This window comes from Apiospora marii (assembly GCF_038362585.1).
Source record: "Apiospora marii strain CBS 49790 chromosome Unknown utg000006l_segment0_segment0, whole genome shotgun sequence".
In the NCBI taxonomy this organism is placed as follows: Eukaryota; Fungi; Ascomycota; class Sordariomycetes; order Amphisphaeriales; family Apiosporaceae; genus Apiospora; species Apiospora marii.
This window is the reverse complement of record NW_027117378.1, coordinates 436766-454116: the sequence shown is the minus strand read 5'-3', so window position 1 is coordinate 454116 and position 17351 is coordinate 436766. Positions and strand designations below refer to the sequence as shown.

At 55.0% G+C, this 17351-nt stretch overlaps 3 protein-coding genes across 3 annotated transcripts; 2 read left to right on the top strand and 1 right to left on the bottom strand.

Annotated features, from left to right (window-relative positions):
• Positions 1–632: 632 nt before the first annotated feature.
• PG985_009896 (uncharacterized protein) lies at positions 633–1130 on the top strand (the record flags this gene model as incomplete). Its single annotated transcript, XM_066829664.1, has 1 exon — positions 633–1130. One exon carries the CDS (start codon positions 633–635, stop codon positions 1128–1130), a length of 498 nt encoding a protein of 165 aa, XP_066682054.1.
• Positions 1131–8205: 7075 nt separating this feature from the next.
• On the top strand, positions 8206–13791 carry PG985_009895 (uncharacterized protein; the record flags this gene model as incomplete). Its single annotated transcript, XM_066829663.1, has 3 exons — positions 8206–8284; positions 10277–13648; positions 13706–13791. The coding sequence occupies 3 exons, from the start codon at positions 8206–8208 to the stop codon at positions 13789–13791; spliced, it is 3537 nt and encodes a 1178-aa protein (XP_066682053.1).
• Positions 13792–15072: 1281 nt separating this feature from the next.
• Positions 15073–17129, bottom strand: PG985_009894 (uncharacterized protein; the record flags this gene model as incomplete). The annotated part of the gene is made up of 4 exons (XM_066829662.1): positions 15073–15272; positions 15348–15765; positions 15851–16781; positions 16852–17129. The coding sequence occupies 4 exons, from the start codon at positions 17127–17129 to the stop codon at positions 15073–15075; spliced, it is 1827 nt and encodes a 608-aa protein (XP_066682052.1).
• Between the last annotated feature and the right edge of the window lie 222 nt (positions 17130–17351).

The following is a 17351-nucleotide window of genomic DNA, read 5'->3' as shown; positions in this document are numbered from 1 at the left end:
TGCTATGTGATGGCTCTAGGGGTTTCTACCGCCCGAACCTGAGTTGCTGCTAGATAGATCCAGACCATCCAAACAACATCAAATTTCCCGAATACCAACCAACCACAGCCGACTAAAGTGAAAGTTGCTGACGGAGAGAGTATACTACGTACGAGGCGGGCCAGCTAGAAGTCGGAACCGTCCATACGTAATTTTCGTCCACTTGTGTTAAACCGTTGATTTTCATTTTTACCAATCACCATTGTTTCGACAAGCGTCACGTCACATATACACACAGTGTGCGCCTAGGCTCACTCGACTGGTAAGCTTCCCACGTCGGAAATAAAAAAAGGCCATCATCGTTCGAATGTTCGGCTGCGCAGCTAGAAGCAAACAAGCAGCTGGGACTGATGTTGCACATGTAAAACGTGCTACCACCATCGAAGGTTGGGTCGATGCTGGCCTGACAGAGGGCCTAGAGCCTGGAGCCTACCGCCTGCCACTACTTTGCGGCAGCTCGATCTTCACTGCTCATTCTGCCGCATGACGTCTGGCCGTCATGCTGTCGTCAAGTTCACAACGGAATCACCTGCTTCTCTGCTGGCTTCTTCCCAAAACCCCATGCTCCCGATCGTGTATGTGTGCAGGTAGGTATGCTGTATGCTACCCCAGCTCCCACGCCGGTCATAAAAGATCCGGCGCCAGCGGCCTATGAGGAAACCCGATTGAATAACGGACATGATGTACGAGCCATTGTTCCTGGTGGTGGCTCAATTCTTAACCGTAATGGTGTGTGTGCTTCTCGCTCTCGACTACGACGCTGCAGAATGATGCTAGCCTGCTTGGACTCGACCACGGACAGCCAAGCTAGTCTGCTAGCGGGCTCGAGCTATGTCGAGATCAGAAGGTTCGTGGAGGGGTGGAGACCACTGGCCGTGGTCCCACCCACGCGCCCCGGCTGCATGACCGCCGTAGTAGGCAAGATTAGCAGCGGCGGCTTGCACGGAGCAGCAGAGCTGGCATTGCAGAGATCCATAGAGCGTTTCGACTTGGGACGAGAGGGCTGTAACTTTTGCCGGGTGTCCAAGGAAAGAAAAAAAGAGACACCGGCCGGTGGCCAGTCCCAAGCCCAGTCCTATGCGGTGTACTAGTCGCAGACGGCCACCAAGATGCCCCTAGAAGAATGAAGACGGCACTTGAGACTTCGGCTATTCTGTGTACAACCAGAGTCAGCTGAGAGGGCTGGCTTCCGATACGATGCAATAGGCACGGGTGGGCCTCCCCGGATGTATCAAAAGCCAGTGTCAGTGCGGGCCTATGGCATGCGGTGGAATCGTCGGCGTTGTGCTACTTTGTAAGAGTTGCGCCGTTGCTGCAACCTACTTACTGCTTCGTGATATAGGTCAACCAATACCGTACCGCGCTCGTTCGCCATATGCAGCCAGGCCAGTATTGCCCTGGGACCCCCAGAAAACACACCCATACTATGGTGGTGCATGGCAGGTTACCATCTATGGCTGCAACGAGGCAAATGCTCCAGGTCACTTATGCAGGGAAATGGAATGCCAACGTCATCGGGAGTGTGAAGCAATTCCTAAGAAGGTGTCGAGCCACTCTATCGCTGGCCAGCCTGGTTGGTCGGTTGTTTCTTGTCCACTCGCTAAACATGGCCAGAAGATATCCCGAGCGTGGCGAGTAACACACCTTAAAAGACGCCCCTGGCCATGCATATCAGATGCACTAAAAGCCGCCAACGTCGTTTTCTTAACCTTCCATAGGTACATGGCCGTTTCAAGATCCAACGCTTGTACTGTGTGTGGCTTGCGCATCTGCATGTCAATTAGCCAATCGCAAGTCGCCCTACTTGGCCATCGCGAAGTCCATTTCATCCCAGGAATCAGGAAGCGCAGGAACTCGATGGGAGGATTCAGTGAACTGGTCGATGGGCCGGCGAAATGATGGTTGCCACCTCATTGAGCAGCCGGATAGGGATTTGGGAGCTGATGTACGTTGGGGGCTGCTTTGGTGAAAGTTGCGTGATACCTATGCTTGGTCCGGTAAGGCAAACTCTGTATATTGGCTGATCAGCATCGCGCTTTTCTAGAATTCTTCATTGCCTGCAAGCCATCAGCAATCATTCGTCGCCTTAGCAAACCCCGGAAATCATGGGAAATTTAGGGGCCCAGATTGTCGCGACTTGCTGCTTGATGCTTTTGGTTCGTGATTGCTATGCCAAGATGCCCGAGTGTACACAGGCTACCCGACTTGCTAGGTTGAGGTAGTTGGCGAATCCGCACCGCATAGTCCGCATGCTAAGTCCTAATGCCGTTCTGCCCCCTGGACATACACAGCCATTGGCGAATAGTTGATGCTCGGCCTTTGCAGGGCTCGGTTCGACTGAGCTACAAATGCAACAGTTCCTGACTACCTTGACATCCGCAGCAACCCACATCAGATCCTCGGATGAAATGTTGGGTGAACTGCCGATGATGGCCCGGTGTATGATGGGCAAAAGAAAGTATGCGCATGAGATGAATAGTGGCCCATCTTGCAAGGTATATTCGTGCACGGCAGTGGGTTATTGGCTTTGGGCAACAAACCAGGCCCTTCCAGAGTTACCCGAACCGGCCACTCTGAGTACTACCAGTAGCAGTCAACATGGAGCTCAGACACGGATATGATGCCAAGTCGAAGGAGCTCTTGCAAATTGTGGTGTGGGCGTGTGCGTGTGCGTCTACTGGTACAGCAGGTGTGTGTGTGTGGGTTGGTGTTGGCACCCGGGATCTCGAGGTCCTGGGTTGCTGGTCACTGGCCAATCCCTTTGTCGACGAGATCGGCATCCCTCAAATGGACGTCAGCTGAGCCAGTGAAAACGCAGCAATGTGGGCCGCCTAGCCCCGGAGGAGCAGAGTCTGGGGAAGACAGGGATGTCTTGTCTGCATGGACAGCCTGCGAGCATTTGCGCAAAGTGGCCGCTGTTTTTTCCCAATCAAGCCCTGGTCGAGTCCGCGATTTGGCGTTTTCTTTTGAAGAGGCGTGTCGAACGACACAGACTGAAGGTTTCGAACATGGCGCTGCGTCATTCGATGGCCGCCGCAGAGGTTGTCGCCACCATTGAGCCTATCCCAAGCCGGTGGCAGAGAAAGCGAAGAGCAGGCCGCCGTACCAGTGGTAGGAGGGAGATGCCTTTCCGCGAAGAGGCTCTGGTTTATGATCCCAGATGCCGGATATTAGGATATATAGTTTCAGGCTTGTCGACGTGCCTGCCGCATACGTAGTGGTATAGGTACACAATCGCAATTCGTCCGATGCGGAAGATTTGCTTGCAAAGCATCTTGCAGGGTGACCACCAGAAACATTGCCGCTCAATGGGATGAACTGCCACTTAATACGGTACATACATGAACTTGGATTCCCTATGCATTTTGGTGGAGGACTGGAGCAATGTCTGCAGCACTTCGGTTTTCATTCGCATGTGCTCCGTAGGGAATCAAGTATCGGCATTTGCGGTTTTGCATGGGGTTCCGTTCCTGGGCCTAGTTGATGGCCAGAGCCACAGGCGAGGCTAGGAGCAAAACGGCACAGTGCGTATATGGTCGGGAGCCTGAGGTTAGAAGATACATATATGTACATGTATGCACGTATGTATGTAGGTAGGCGTATGATGATCTGTGATCGATGTAGCTCGGTTCCATTGATGACGAGGAAGGGCGCTGATGTGCTAGGTGCAGCCTTGTTGCCATCGACTGTTCTGTCGGCGTTGTGGCCGCTCTGCTTAGATCAAATGGCATAGCTGCTGGGCCTCAGCATTGGGGGAGGCATCCAATGTAAGACAGGTTGGTTTGCATACACAGACATGTGTGTGACTTGAATGTAGTATGGATAAAATCCGCATTCAATGGATGTGATGTAATTTGGGGGTTCAGGACGATCCATCCCCATTTTCGAAATTGAAATGTTGGGGAATTTTGGAGAAGGTAGCTGCTTCCCCCATCCGAGGCCTGCAAAAGTTATATCCGGCCCCGGCAAAGGAAGGCGCCTTTTTTGCTGCAGCACCCTTTCCCCCGTTCATTCATCAATTCCAGCCAATGCCGATTGAATTGCCACTGCTATCGCATTGAAACTTGCTGATGCGGCATCACGGCTTGTGTGTCTCGAACTGGATCGCAATTCTGCGCAAGAGGCCAAGTTCGGAAACAAAACATCAAACCCAACTAGCCTCGGGACACAGGTCTGACTAGGATGGCATGGTCTGCTATGATGTAGATGGTTGGTGGTGTGAAGGGAGTTTTGCTAGTGCAGACAGGTAGGGTTCCTGGCTGGGTACATCCATACGAAACCTCTTGTCCGACCTTTCCCCAGATTGTCTCGCTCGCTCCGTTCAATGGGTGCGCTGTGCGTTATCCCGCACCCAGCTGGGATCGGTGGTTGGGGAAAAGTTGGCCATCAAAGTCCAACAGATCGAAAAGCTACAATTCCAGTCCAGCGGCCACCACATCGGGCAGATATTGCCTTGCGAGAAAGGGCAAATGATTACATTGGAACCAATGGGTTTCAGTATTGTTTTGTTTTGGTTCGTTCATTTGCCTGTCGAAACTGGGAATACGGGCAACAATCAAGGCAAAGGTACGGGTATGGGGTATTTCTGCGGCCGATTGCCACGTCCGTACCCCCAGAACCCCATCTATTTTGAAGCAGGCCGGCCACAATGGTAAACCAAACAGGCTCATGAACGCATACGATATCCATCATTTTGTTCATTTTCTCGAGGCTACAACAGCTGACCTACGTACTCGCTTCGGCCAGAGAGCGCCACTGGGCATGCCCGAATGTGGGACTGCGCCAAATTAATTGCAGTATCGTATAGGCAATGCGGGTGAATTTGTTTCCGTTCAGTAGAAAGCCCAGATAGATACACACATGCAACCTGTCACTCGGTTTACCGGTCCCGTAATGAGTGCGAGTTAGAGCCTGCGACCTGGGGGATGACGCGCTCGTGCATCTCATCTGAACAGCTCAGACGTGAGCGATCGGATTGATTCGCATCGAGCCAATGCGTGTTGTTCCCGCCTGGCGACAGTAGATTGTCGTTCGCACCATGGCATGGTGGTATTCGACGGGTCCAATAGTTGTGCAGACTGCTGAAGGAGGCCAGAGAGAGAGAGAGTGCATACATGAAAAAACCGTGGAGTCAGTTCATGTGGCCGGGCCCCCAACCATCCAAACCCTTGAGCCGTTGGTAACCCCCGTCCGCCCATGCTGGCTTGTCACAAATCAAGTACCTACATGATGTAGAACGTTGGATCGGGACAATGCTCGGCTACAAAACCCCGAGAACCGATGTCACTCATACGGGCATACAGTAAGCTGCTTCTGATCTGCCTGCCCTTGCCCTGCTGCTAGCATTGCCCAGACAAGTCATCTCGGAGGCGCTATCAGTGCATCTTGGTTTTCGAAGTGTTGAGTCCCAGTGTTTGAGGCTATGCTTTGGCAAGAACAGAGTAAGAAAGTCCGACATATCCTGATAATGGCAGATGGCCCACCAGGCTAGATCCGTCTTTGTGGGTAGCAAGCAGTCAGAGCAGTAGTCAGAGGGCCAAGGGCCAAAGACAGAACGAGTATGTAAGTCATGCTACTATTGCTGCCTTGGCCGCCTCCGCCAGTAAGATGAAGGAGCAAGACCGGGGGTCGCCTGCAGCTGGTAGATTGCATCCCGTCTGCGGCACGGTCTACTTTTCCACGCAGGCCCTTGCAATGTAGCATTCTTCTGAGTTGAGAGAATTAGAGGGTAGATCACTGTTGATCACCAATGTAACGACGGTAGTCTAGAGCTTCAGCCAGGCTCTGGCTCTTCCTCGCGTGCCGAATTGCTTAAGCACACGTGCGGAAACAGCATCCTGACATACTCTAACGGTCCATCCATAACTACATGTTGATATCGCAATTTGCAGGCTGAAACGCAACTTTCTGGTCTTCCTCCCCGATACCATCCCGACGACGACATGCAACGCGAACACGTCCAAGGCTCACCATCATGTGTAGTGGTAAGTTGTGCCAGTGGGGCGACCGGACCAGCAGAGGCTGCGATACGCCGAGCTTCCTGGCGTCCAGCAAATCAACAAGCCGAACCTTTGAGACAGGAGGATCCATTAAGGTACATGACATTCACACACAGCAGTCGGCGCCAAGCGTACCCTAGCTACATGCCACCGTGCACCCTGCTGCCTTCACCACCAAAAATGCAAACCAGAATCGGTGGTTGGTTGTCGTATTAATAGCTCATCCAGGGTCTGGCTCGTGGACGCTAACGGAAATCCAAGATTGTGCAAAGATCGACAATGCCACTCGTAATCCAGTGCGAGACAAAATAGGGCAACCGGCTTATTTACGTCAGCTCTTTGTCAACACCTGCTGTCAGCGCAATCCTTTTGCGGCTACCAGCGATGCCAGAAGAGCAAAGACAAGGAAAATGGTAGGCAACGAGGATGACATTATCCTCTGCCGTCCGTTTTCTGCAAGGGCTACGGTGGCTGCCGTGTGGCTTACCCCGAGCCAATGAGACGCCGTGTGTGTTATTGGACTACTGCCCTGCTACTGCTGCTGCCATTCGAGGATAGTCTTGATATGGCACACCATAACTGTCGATAGTTATACCACTTAAGCAGACGGCGCCGGAGTGCACAAATCAGAAAGCCGACGGTTCGCGTATCTGCCCCGATCGTCGTGTCGCCCACTTGACATCAAGCTTGAGAAAAAGTAGTTGGGCTCTTCATAACCTGTGAGCCGCCTTGCCGCCCTGCTGAGTCTGGTCCGCATTACTGAATGAATACTGGACCTCGGCCGCTCCCTACGGCTATCCCCCAAGCAAGTGTGGCCGATTCACTACCGATTCACACCTTTGCACTTGAAGACTAGTCCCAGCGGTTGTAGTAGCATAGCAGACAGTCATGCCGTCGGGCCATCCTTCATTCGGGTGACTTTCGGTTTTTGCGTGGCCATGGCCCATACGGCCGGCCATACCACCCTCCTACTCTGGCATCTGGCCCAAGAGAGAAACGACTATTCCTACTACTAGCAGAGCCGGGAAAGCGGCCGTAACGTACGTACCTGCACACCGGTTGCCAAGACATATCGATATCACGCAACTGGTGGTGATCATGTAGCTCGTAGTCTGTCGACCGTGGGGCAGCGTCCAGATATGGATGGATGGATGCGACGGCATCCGCCACAATCCGTAGTAAAGCCGGTCTGCGCTGCTGGCTCGACCCGATATGAATTCCCAGATTGCACGGAACATCTGCCAACTATAGAGAAACGGGCATGGCGCAGAAAGCAGAAGCCAGCAGGAAGCAGGAGTGCATGGTTGATGGCAGGATACTGTAGGTGCTGCAGGACCACACCGGAGAGGATGCGACGAGGACGGTGGACAAGCCCACCACACCTTTTGGCGACCCATGCAGCTTGGCGGACCAGTCACATCCCACCTCTCAATGCGAATTGCCCCTCCAAGGGTCCTCGCTTTTTGGTCAATTCCATTGTTCATGATGCTGCCCGGCACGCCAGGCCTCTCCTGGCTTGCCAGACCAGACTACCGATGTTCGCCAGCTTTGCGAGCGCTGGTGCCGGCGAATTGACCCAATTGCCAATCCCACGTTGCGAATTAAGCTTCTCGATTTCTCGATCTACCTGGGTTCATGGTTCATACTACAAGACACCGCCTTTTGGGCCAGCCTGCGCTCAGTGTTTCCCGTCGCCCAATGTACAGTACCCATGATATAAGCGGGGAGGGATATCAGGATTCATTGGAATCCGAAATAGTGAAACGCACTTGGGCAACAGCAAAAAGAAGGGCCAGCAGTTTTCATTACCAAGCAACATCGGAGCCGCGACGTAATAAGGGCCAGGGTTCGGTCGAGCTACTGTACGACGGTATGCAGCTGCGTACCTACTTGGGCATGGCATGGGCCGAGAGGGCGATACACTGAGATGGCCCATGGGAAACGAGATTGAAACCTGGGAGCGCCTGTCGCTCTCGTTCGTCGCTTCATGCTGCCCGTGGATTGACTTTGGGCCTAGGCACAAGAGCAGGAGCCCATGTACGCGCCGGCCAGGTAGCCTCTACCCTGCGCGAGCGGCGTCCTTGTGACCAAAAATCCTACTCCACTATGGATAGCCTCCGATGAACCCTGAAGAGAGCCAGTCAGCGTGCGCCTTGGGCACGCGGCTATGAGAATCTGGGAGCGGAATCCCCTGTCGGTCACTCTGTTTTCCATGCTGCGTCCCTGGCTCGACTACCTCCAGAGACGTCAGTCCTGAGGCAGAAAGTACAAGTACTACCCGATTAAGGTAACTCTCGCCGGCACCAAAGGAAAAAAAAAGAGGACCCGACCTACCTCTCTACCTACCGATTCACAAATGTACATCCCAATGCCTGCCTAGCCGGGCAAGTTCGCCTGCCAAACGTACGTACCTTACAAGCTCACTTGGCTACATCTGGAAACAAGCCGGCCATGAGTATATCGCAAGTAGTAATAATAGCAGCAGCAGCAGCAGAGAAGATATGACGGATATCTGTTATGGTTTTGCTCGGGTGCTATTGATGATTGATAGGGATGTAGGTGGGAAAAAAAGCGTCGCACTGTGACACTGCCTGGTCTCCCATGCCCTTGCTCATGCCCATGCCATGCCATGCCATGCCAGTTTGATGCCATGCACAGATGGAAAGGCTGGTGGTGCTGCACTGCAGCATTAGGCCTAGTCGAATGAGAATGTCATCCAACACCAGACAGACCCTTTTCTCGGGGTGCCAATAGTGTAGTAGTGCGTATCTGTATATCTGTGTATTAGGTAGCTGGAGGTAGCTTGAGGTAGGTCTGGTGTGTGAGTGAGTGCGAGAGCCTGTCTCTTTCTTCCAGCCGAGCTCTGACGGAACGACGGACTCTACTCTACTACTACTCTGCTCTCTCTCTAAACCCATTTCGACCTCCAAAACATTTGCTCAAACCTCTCAGTTTCCCAAGAGCCATTGCCTTCCTTCCCTCCTGCCTGGCTGGAATCGACAAGAGTGCGAGAGCGAAATAAAACGAGGCGAACCGAATTGAACCGAATTGATAAGCCGTGTCCCACCAGTTCACCGACGATAGGCATTGCGCCAATTATACCCAATTACTCGAGCCCGAGCCCGTCACCTCTCCAGTTAACCTGTAGCTACTACCAGCTACCTGTCCCTAGCTACCTGCTGCTACCTGCCTACCTGGTGGTCTGGCTTCTCCATCTGGCCATTCACGTAACGAGCATTGTCCCAGGCTGTGGCTACAGTCTCAGTTTGAGTGGAAAAAGAAGCAGAGAGAACAGAGAGAACAGAGAGAACAGAGCAAGCGACAAGACTAGAGCGAAGCAGCAGCAGTAGCAGCAGCAGAAAGAGGGTCCTCTTCCTTCCCGTGTTGTCACCGCACGCACTACATACATACACGCACCCGCACGCACACACACTACGTACATCCATACATACAAACTCTCTCTCCCAAACAGAAGAGAACCAGACCCGGCACAATTCGAGAGAAGACAAGGCCCGATCCAGAAAGTGCAGTGCCAGGAACCCAGCCCGAGAGACACACAGAGAGAGAGCGCGCTTGTGTGTGTGAGAGAGTGAGAGTCTGAGAGAACTGGGGCCCAAATCACCCCCCGCCACAGCCCACCACTCTCGGCCCTTTCATCCCACTTTCCAAAACGCTCAAAGTCAACTTTACCTGCCAACTTACTCACAGCTTCTCTGCTCAATTATTCGATCTGCCCCTCGATTGATTCGAGTCACAAAACGACCTCAAGAGTCGAGTTTGGGGAATACAGCTTAGACAACCACCCACCCACGCAACCGTAAACAAGCTTCACCCAAGATTCCTCTCTTTCGGTCGTCATGTCCAATCCGTCTCCTCCTCCTGCCGCACCGGCCGAGAATGCTGTCACCAACGAGGGTATGGAGCCATTTCCCGTCTGTTCCCTTATCTGCCTGCCTCGAGAGAGAATTGCCCCTCACTAAGAGCTTCATCCCACCACCCACCACCACCACTGCTGCCCACATCCCACCACCCACCACGCACCCTGCCCACGCATACGCTGCTCTGGTTGCCGGGAACGACGACAAGTCAAACCCGCAACGCGCGACGCAAGCAATGCACGCAACTTTTCCCAGCCCAACCCCAGTTAAAGCTTGAATGAAGGAAGCTCTCTTGGCTTGACTATTTGCTTCTCCCTCCCGTCGCCGTCAAATGATGACTGACTAGAAACCAATGTGAAGCTTCGACAATCACGGTGAACACGGCAAAGGCGCCCGCTAACAACTTCCCGCCGCCCAAGACCGACAAGCCGCGCCCTCATACCTGCCAGACGTGCCAACGTGCATTCGCCCGTCTCGAGCACTTGAAGCGACACGAGCGCTCCCACACCAAAGAAAAGCCCTTTGAGTGCCCGGAATGCACGCGATGTTTCGCCCGCCGCGACCTTTTGCTCCGACACCAGCAGAAGCTGCATCAAACAACTACCCCCTCATCGCGACCGAGAAATCGTCGCGAGAGCGCCAGCGGTGCTACTACGGGCCAGAGCCGGGCCCGGAAGAACAGTGTCGCTAGCACAGCTACAACGGCGACCACTGCTGCTGGCGGCAACTCGTCTCATGTGCGGCCTCGTGCAAACACAATAAGCCATGTTGACGGCAGCCACATGTCCATGATGGCCCAGGCCAATGCGAATGTGGCCAGAAGCCATGCGCAGCCTACCCACAGCCGCCATGCCAGCCTAGTGGGCTTCCCCCAGCACCATAGCATTGACCAGGCCTTTGGCGGCATGTCGTCGGTTCTGGGACACCGCGGTATTCACCACGGACTGCCCAAGCTGGAGACCCATGGTATCAACAACCTGGACTTCAATACTGCCCTGAGGACGGCTCCGCCTCTGCAGTTCGGGCAGCCCGATTTCGACTTCGAAGGTCTCCTCTTCGGACAGCCAGGTTCTTCCACCATCAACCCCAACGCCCTTCATTATAGCGAATCCCCCCATTCCATGGCCATGGACCCAACCTCGCCGTTTGGCACTGGGCTAGCTGATGTACCAACAAGCCAGCACCTCGATGACACGTTTGACTGGCTTACGGGCTTTGAGCAAAACATGTCCTTCAACAACCCAAATGAAAACGCCGTGGATGGCTCGTCACCGTCCGCCATGAGCACCACCAGCCAAAGCGGGATCAGCGACGTCATGCTGGACGGCTCCAACCACCACCCGGTTGTCACCACATCCTCGAGCTCCATCTGGCAGCCTGCTGTGAGCATGGGACCTCCTATGAACCCCTTCAGCTTGGACATGAACGGCTCCGTCTTCCCCGACCTCATGACTGGCGCTCCCGTCTCGCCACAGCCTCCGCACAAGACTATGAACGACGTATACTTCTCCACGCCGCCGCCTTCCATGAGCTCGCTCAGCCCGTCGCTCGTGCCGGGCCTCAACACGCAGAACCTGAACCAGGCCATGAACTTCGGCACCGGCCCAGAAACACCCACCTCGATGAACGGCAATCATCAAGGCCCATCTCCAGTGAGTACCATCACTGACGCCACGAGGGCAGCCATCGTGCATGCACTTTCACAATGCGCACCCTTCGGTGGTCGGAAGTATTCCTTCACCACGCCAAACTCCCCGCTATCCCCCCAATATCAGGCGAACACGGACAACGTTCCGGAGTATGCCCGGAGTCTCCCTAGCACCCATGAGCTGCAACGATATGTCGGGAGCTACCTCCGCTTTTTCCATCCCCATCTACCTTTCCTACATGTACCAACTCTATCCTTTGACCTCCCATCTCAGCCTTCCAGCGGCAGGACTAACACTGTCGGAGGCAGCGGATGCTTGATTTTATCCATGGCAGCGATCGGTGCCTTGTATGAGAAGGAGCACACGCAATCCAGGGAGTTATTCGAAATGGGCAAAAAAATGATACAATTATATCTTGAAGAGCGACGAAAAGCCGACGTCCGAAAGGCAGATTTCCGCCGGACCCCCATGTCGGAGCATGGCTCACAAAATACGGAGAATGCGGTTCACACTCCGGTTTGGCTGGTTCAGGCCATGTTGCTCAATGTCATCTACGGGCACAATAGCGGTGACAAAACGGCCAGCGACATTGCCTCGACCCATTTGGCAGCACTGGTCAGTCTCGCCCAAGCGGCCGGTTTATTCCGCCAAATGCGGCTCGAGACGGCCGAGAGCCACCGTGACCTGCAGATGGGCGATGCGGAGGGCAATTGGGGCGGGATCAAGGCCGAGTCCGAGGAGCAGGCGGAGTGGCTGAGGTGGAAAACGGTTGAGGAACGCAAACGGACTCTCTACGTGATCTTTATCCTCTCCAGTCTCCTAGTGTCCGGATACAACCATGCCCCTGCCTTGACCAACTCGGAGATCCTCCAGGACCTGCCATGCGACGAGGAATTCTTCGCCGCGGAAAGTACTGCCGCGTTCCAATTGAAAGGCGGTGTTAGGGCAGCCGGCCACAACCGCATGACGTTCCACGAGGCCCTTGGTGAGCTTTTGCGCACAAATGAAAAACAGCAAAAGCTTGCGCTTCACAGTACGGGCCAGCCGTTCGGCTCCATGGTCAATATGGACGATATCCCTAAAAGCGAATTAAAGCCAAGTACGTTTGGCTGCTTGATCCTGATAAATGCTCTGCACAATTACATTTGGGAGACGAGACAGCGACATCATAACAAAATATGGACAAATGAAGAAACCGAAAAAATGCATCGTCACATTGAACCCGCCCTGAAGGCATGGCAAGCAGCCTGGGCGAGCAACCCCCATCACAGCCTGGAGCGGCCCAACCCGTTTGGCATGGGGCCGCTGTCAGCTGATGCTATCCCGCTCCTGGATCTTGCCTATGTCCGCCTGTTTGTGAATCTGTCGCGCTCCAAGGAGAAGTTCTGGCAGCGGGACTGGGATGGCTTGGCCGAGGAACTCTCGCGCGGGAACGAGATTGTCCAACACGCCGAACATTCGCCCGAATCCAACAACGACTCGGTCAACGAGAACTCGGACGGCTCTGCCACTAGCTCCGTCTTTGTCGATTCGCCGCCAACACAGTCGTCGTCGCCCGACTTCTCCACAGCGAAGTTTCCTCCGCCGATGCCTGCGCCCCAGCAGCGACGACAGTCCCAAATTTCCAGCCGCACCATCTCTAAGCGTGAAAAGCACCTTCGCAAAGCCGCCTTCTATGCTGCTGATTCTCTCGCCATGGCGGACAAATTGGGCGTGACGTTGGCAGACTTCACCAGCAGGGAGTTGCCCATGCAGTCTGCCATGTGTGCTTTCGACTGCGCTCAAGTCTTGGCCGAATGGGTAGCCACTCTGCAGGATCGCGTAGGACGCTACCTCGGAATCATCGGACAGGACGAGGTCGACTTGTCCCAGGTACCGGCAATTATGCTGCTCGAGGACGAGGATGTGAAGTTGCTTTCCAAGGTTCAGGAGGTACTAGCCAGTGCCGAAATGAAAGTGAATTTGGACCTGGTCAGTGGCAACGTGAGCAGTGGAATGGTGCAGATGGACGACCACAATGGATATGCGGCCAAGGTTCTCAGACTGACGGCTTACATGCTTGATAAGTCTGCTGTATGGCCCAGTAAGTTACCTCCACCCCTTTTCCCTACATTGAGTTGTGTCAACTGACCACGCATAGTTACCCATCTCATGGCGCGTTGCCTCGAAACCCATTCCAACCACATGAGAGCTCGCGCTGAGAAGTCCGTGGTATCAAGCGAGTAATTGGTGGATGCTTGGTGTGACGAGCTTTATCATATGCCGTCACCATCAACCCATTGCTCGTCCTTCATACGCATTGACTGCATTCATACGACACGCTGTTTAAGCTTCTGGTGGTTGCGCTTTTGGGATGGCCCAGGACACAGTAGTACCTGGAGGGCCTGGGCATCCCCGGTACCCGAATACGATCACCAGGATGGGCGAACTTTCGAAAAGCATCGCAGCAACCACAGCAGCCTGGCTGCGTTGCTACAAACGCTGCCATCTCCGAGATTACCAGCTTTAAGAACTTTCTCTCGCCTGCAGCATGGAGCGATGTCAATGACTTGGGCATATTCGCTCTCTCGGAAGACCCGAATTGATTACACGGCCGGAAGCGATTGGCATCCACTGCTGTTGTTACACTTTCGCATGGTTGACCGAGGAAGACCCATGGGGGATTTCGTGCTGGAAGGGCTCTCATCACTGGGCCTGCAAAGCACTTGCTACATCGACTGCAGACTAGAAGCGCTACGCCATGCAATCTTCCATCCAGCATTGTTACGTTGGAATACGATTTGACGACCTACAACGGGAATTATGCATGCTTATGTATAGGCGGAAACCCTTGGCAAGAACCATACAAAACACCGCTGACGAGCAGTACTCTGTCGAGCGAGTTCATGATACCTGTGAACAATGACCAAAAAAGAACAAAAACAAGTCCACTGTGGACATTTACGAAACAAAAAAAAAAAAAAAACCCTATTCAAAATAACGATATCCTGATGAAGAAATGCTTCATGCGCGTGGTGCTAGGGCTCAAAGGGGGACTGGGTTTCTCTGAAACGGTTGCAACTGGGATGGGACTCTTCATGTCGATTCGGGCTTGCACTACCAAGGAGCAGAGCGAAGGAACACATGGTCAGAAAGGCATACTTGCTTATCAAGTATTGCTGGCCATGACTGCTAAGGTTGGGAATATTTTTGTAGGCAGGTAGATTTGGGTTAGGTTAGGTTAGGTATAGGGTCAATTTAAGCCTCCCTCCGTGTCTTGACGGACTGGTTTCCAACCAAAAATAAAACTCGTGGAACTACAAACAACGTGTGCTCCGAGAGGTTATATCCCATCTTGGTCTGTTTGTCCATGCGATGGGTGATACTTGTTCTTCAAAACCTCTCGCGACGAGCCAGCTCTGCAGGATACACTCTGGTCCCTAGAATACATGAATATATTCTCTGCAGACCCAGACCCTTGCTTGACAGGGCGATTGCGCCCTGAAGTATGGACAATGACAACCGAGCTTACCCTGCTAGCCCTGGCGTCCCCGTGGCGGCACACAATCTGCCGTCCTCTGCCACGACCCAGGCATCGCTGCCGACCCCCACCGTGGTGTAGAAGAAGTTGTCCGGGTCGTACTTTGCCTTGATGGCGAGGAGGCGGGGGTAGTTTGCGCCCCAGAAGGTTTCCTGGAAGTTGGGCTGCTGCCAGTTGGCTTCGTTGACTACGCCGGGTGTGATGTATTGTCAGAAAACTGTGAAGAGCAGGAAATGGGGGGGGGGGGAAACGAGAAACTCACCGTAGGCCCCGCCGCCGGGCGTGGCGGCCTCGACGGCGGGCATGATGACGTCGGTCAGCTTGGCGGCCTGGGCGACCATGTCGGACCAGGGCGCGTCGAAGGACCAGGGCAGGTTCAGGACCGAGTGCACGAGGGCGTCGCGCCAGGCCGGGTGGACCGAGTTTACACTGCTGCTACTGCCATCGGTAGAGCCGGAGGAGGAGGAGGAGGAAGAGGAGGAACCAAAGGAGGAGACGTCGGTGGCGACGCCGGTCCAGGTGGCGCCCTGCTCGACGACGAAGCGCCAGGTCTCGGACAGGCGGGCGTTGACGGCGCGGGGGATGAGGCGGGCGCCGTAGTGCCAGAGGCCGATCTCGATGCCGCCTTGGGGGAGGGGGCCGAAGTAGGTGTCCATGTGGGCGTAGTAGGTTTCGGATTGCTGTGGTTGGGGGTTAGACTAATTCCTACTGGATGGGGGGACAAGGGAGAGAGGAAGAAAGGGGTGCGAGGGTGGCTGAGCTTACAGTGTAATCAATTGTGCTGTTTATACCGAGAGCGCCGAGGGCGGACTCGACGGGCTTCAAAATTTCCTGGACATCCTCCAGTGTCATGTTGTAGCCCGTCAGGGACATGACGGAGAACCAGGTCGTGTTGAAGGTGTAGACGACCATGGTGCCCGCATCGACCATAGCCGGCAGCGCCTCATGGAAAGCCTGGACCCCAGCGTAAAAGGTCTCTTGGGCCTCCTCGTCGTCGTCGTCGCCTTCAGACGCGGCAAAGAACGACAAGCCAGCCCCGCCCACGACGGCGTCCGGATGCGTCCTGGCCGTCATGGACACCACGACCCCGTACGTGCCGCCGCCGCCGCCGCTGAGGGCCCAGTAGAGATCCGCGTTTTCGGTCCGGCTGGCCGTCCGCAGCGCGCCGTCGGCCGTGACCACCTCCCAGGCCAGCACGTTGTCGGCCGCCAGCCCGAAGCGCGTGCTGAGCGCCGAGTGCCCGCCCCCCTGCGCGTAGCCCCCCGCGACGCCGACGGTGGCGCACTCGCCCCCGACCACGACCTGGCCCCGGTCCCGCGCCGCCGCCATGATCTCGAACCCCTGGACGCCGGCGCCGAGCTTGACCGCCGTGCCTCTATACCAATCATTAGTAGCCCCTTCCCCGTCTGAGTAGTAGTCGGGCAGGAAGTCGATGCTCTTTAACTGGTGCGTCCAGATGGCCAGGGCGCCGGCCCCGGTGGACCGGCCCAGGAAGTCGTGGCCCGTGTTGCGGACCACGAAGCGCAGGTTGCGGCGCTGCGCGAAGGCCATGGCGGCCTGGACGTCGTCGGCGCCCCGCGCGGCGACGGCGTAGCGGACGTAGTTGCCGAGCGCGCAGGCCTCGGTCCGGGGCTGGAAGGGGTCGCAGCTTTGGTTGGCGAAGATGGGGGTCATGACCGAGGAGGAGGATTCCATGCTGTTGGGGTGTCAATATATTTGCCGGGCCTTCTTCTTCTGCTCCTTGTTCCTTCTGGGAAACAACTTACTGGATTTCCTCCCAGTGCCATTCGCTCTGCACGTGCTTGCAGGCGGCTTCGTCGTAGCTCGGGTCGTGGCAAGGGGCGCCCAGGGGCACCGTCTTGACGAGGCGGCCGCCGACGGTGGCGTTTAGGCCGGACCAATCCGCGGCGGAGGGCCAACAGGCATCGCCGGGGAAGCACTTGCAGGACGACGCGGCCGGGTCTTGGACCGGGGAGAAGCGCGCCCGGGCGGCGGAAGCGGTGCCGAGCACGACGGCGCACGATTGGAGACTGGAGAGCTTCATGGTGTCAAGAAGGAGAGTGAGTGCCTGGAAGGGGCGTGAAGAAGATGAGAGGAATCGCTTGCTTCCAGACGTATCAATAGCACATGCAATCTCTGATACTTATATTGGAGATGTCATTTCTTGGTATTATAGCTGCTCGCTTGCTTTTGTCTATACACAGTCGTGCCATCAAATCAAATGCGGTGTGACCTTCCTTCTCCGATTTGACTTCCGTTCTTCCAC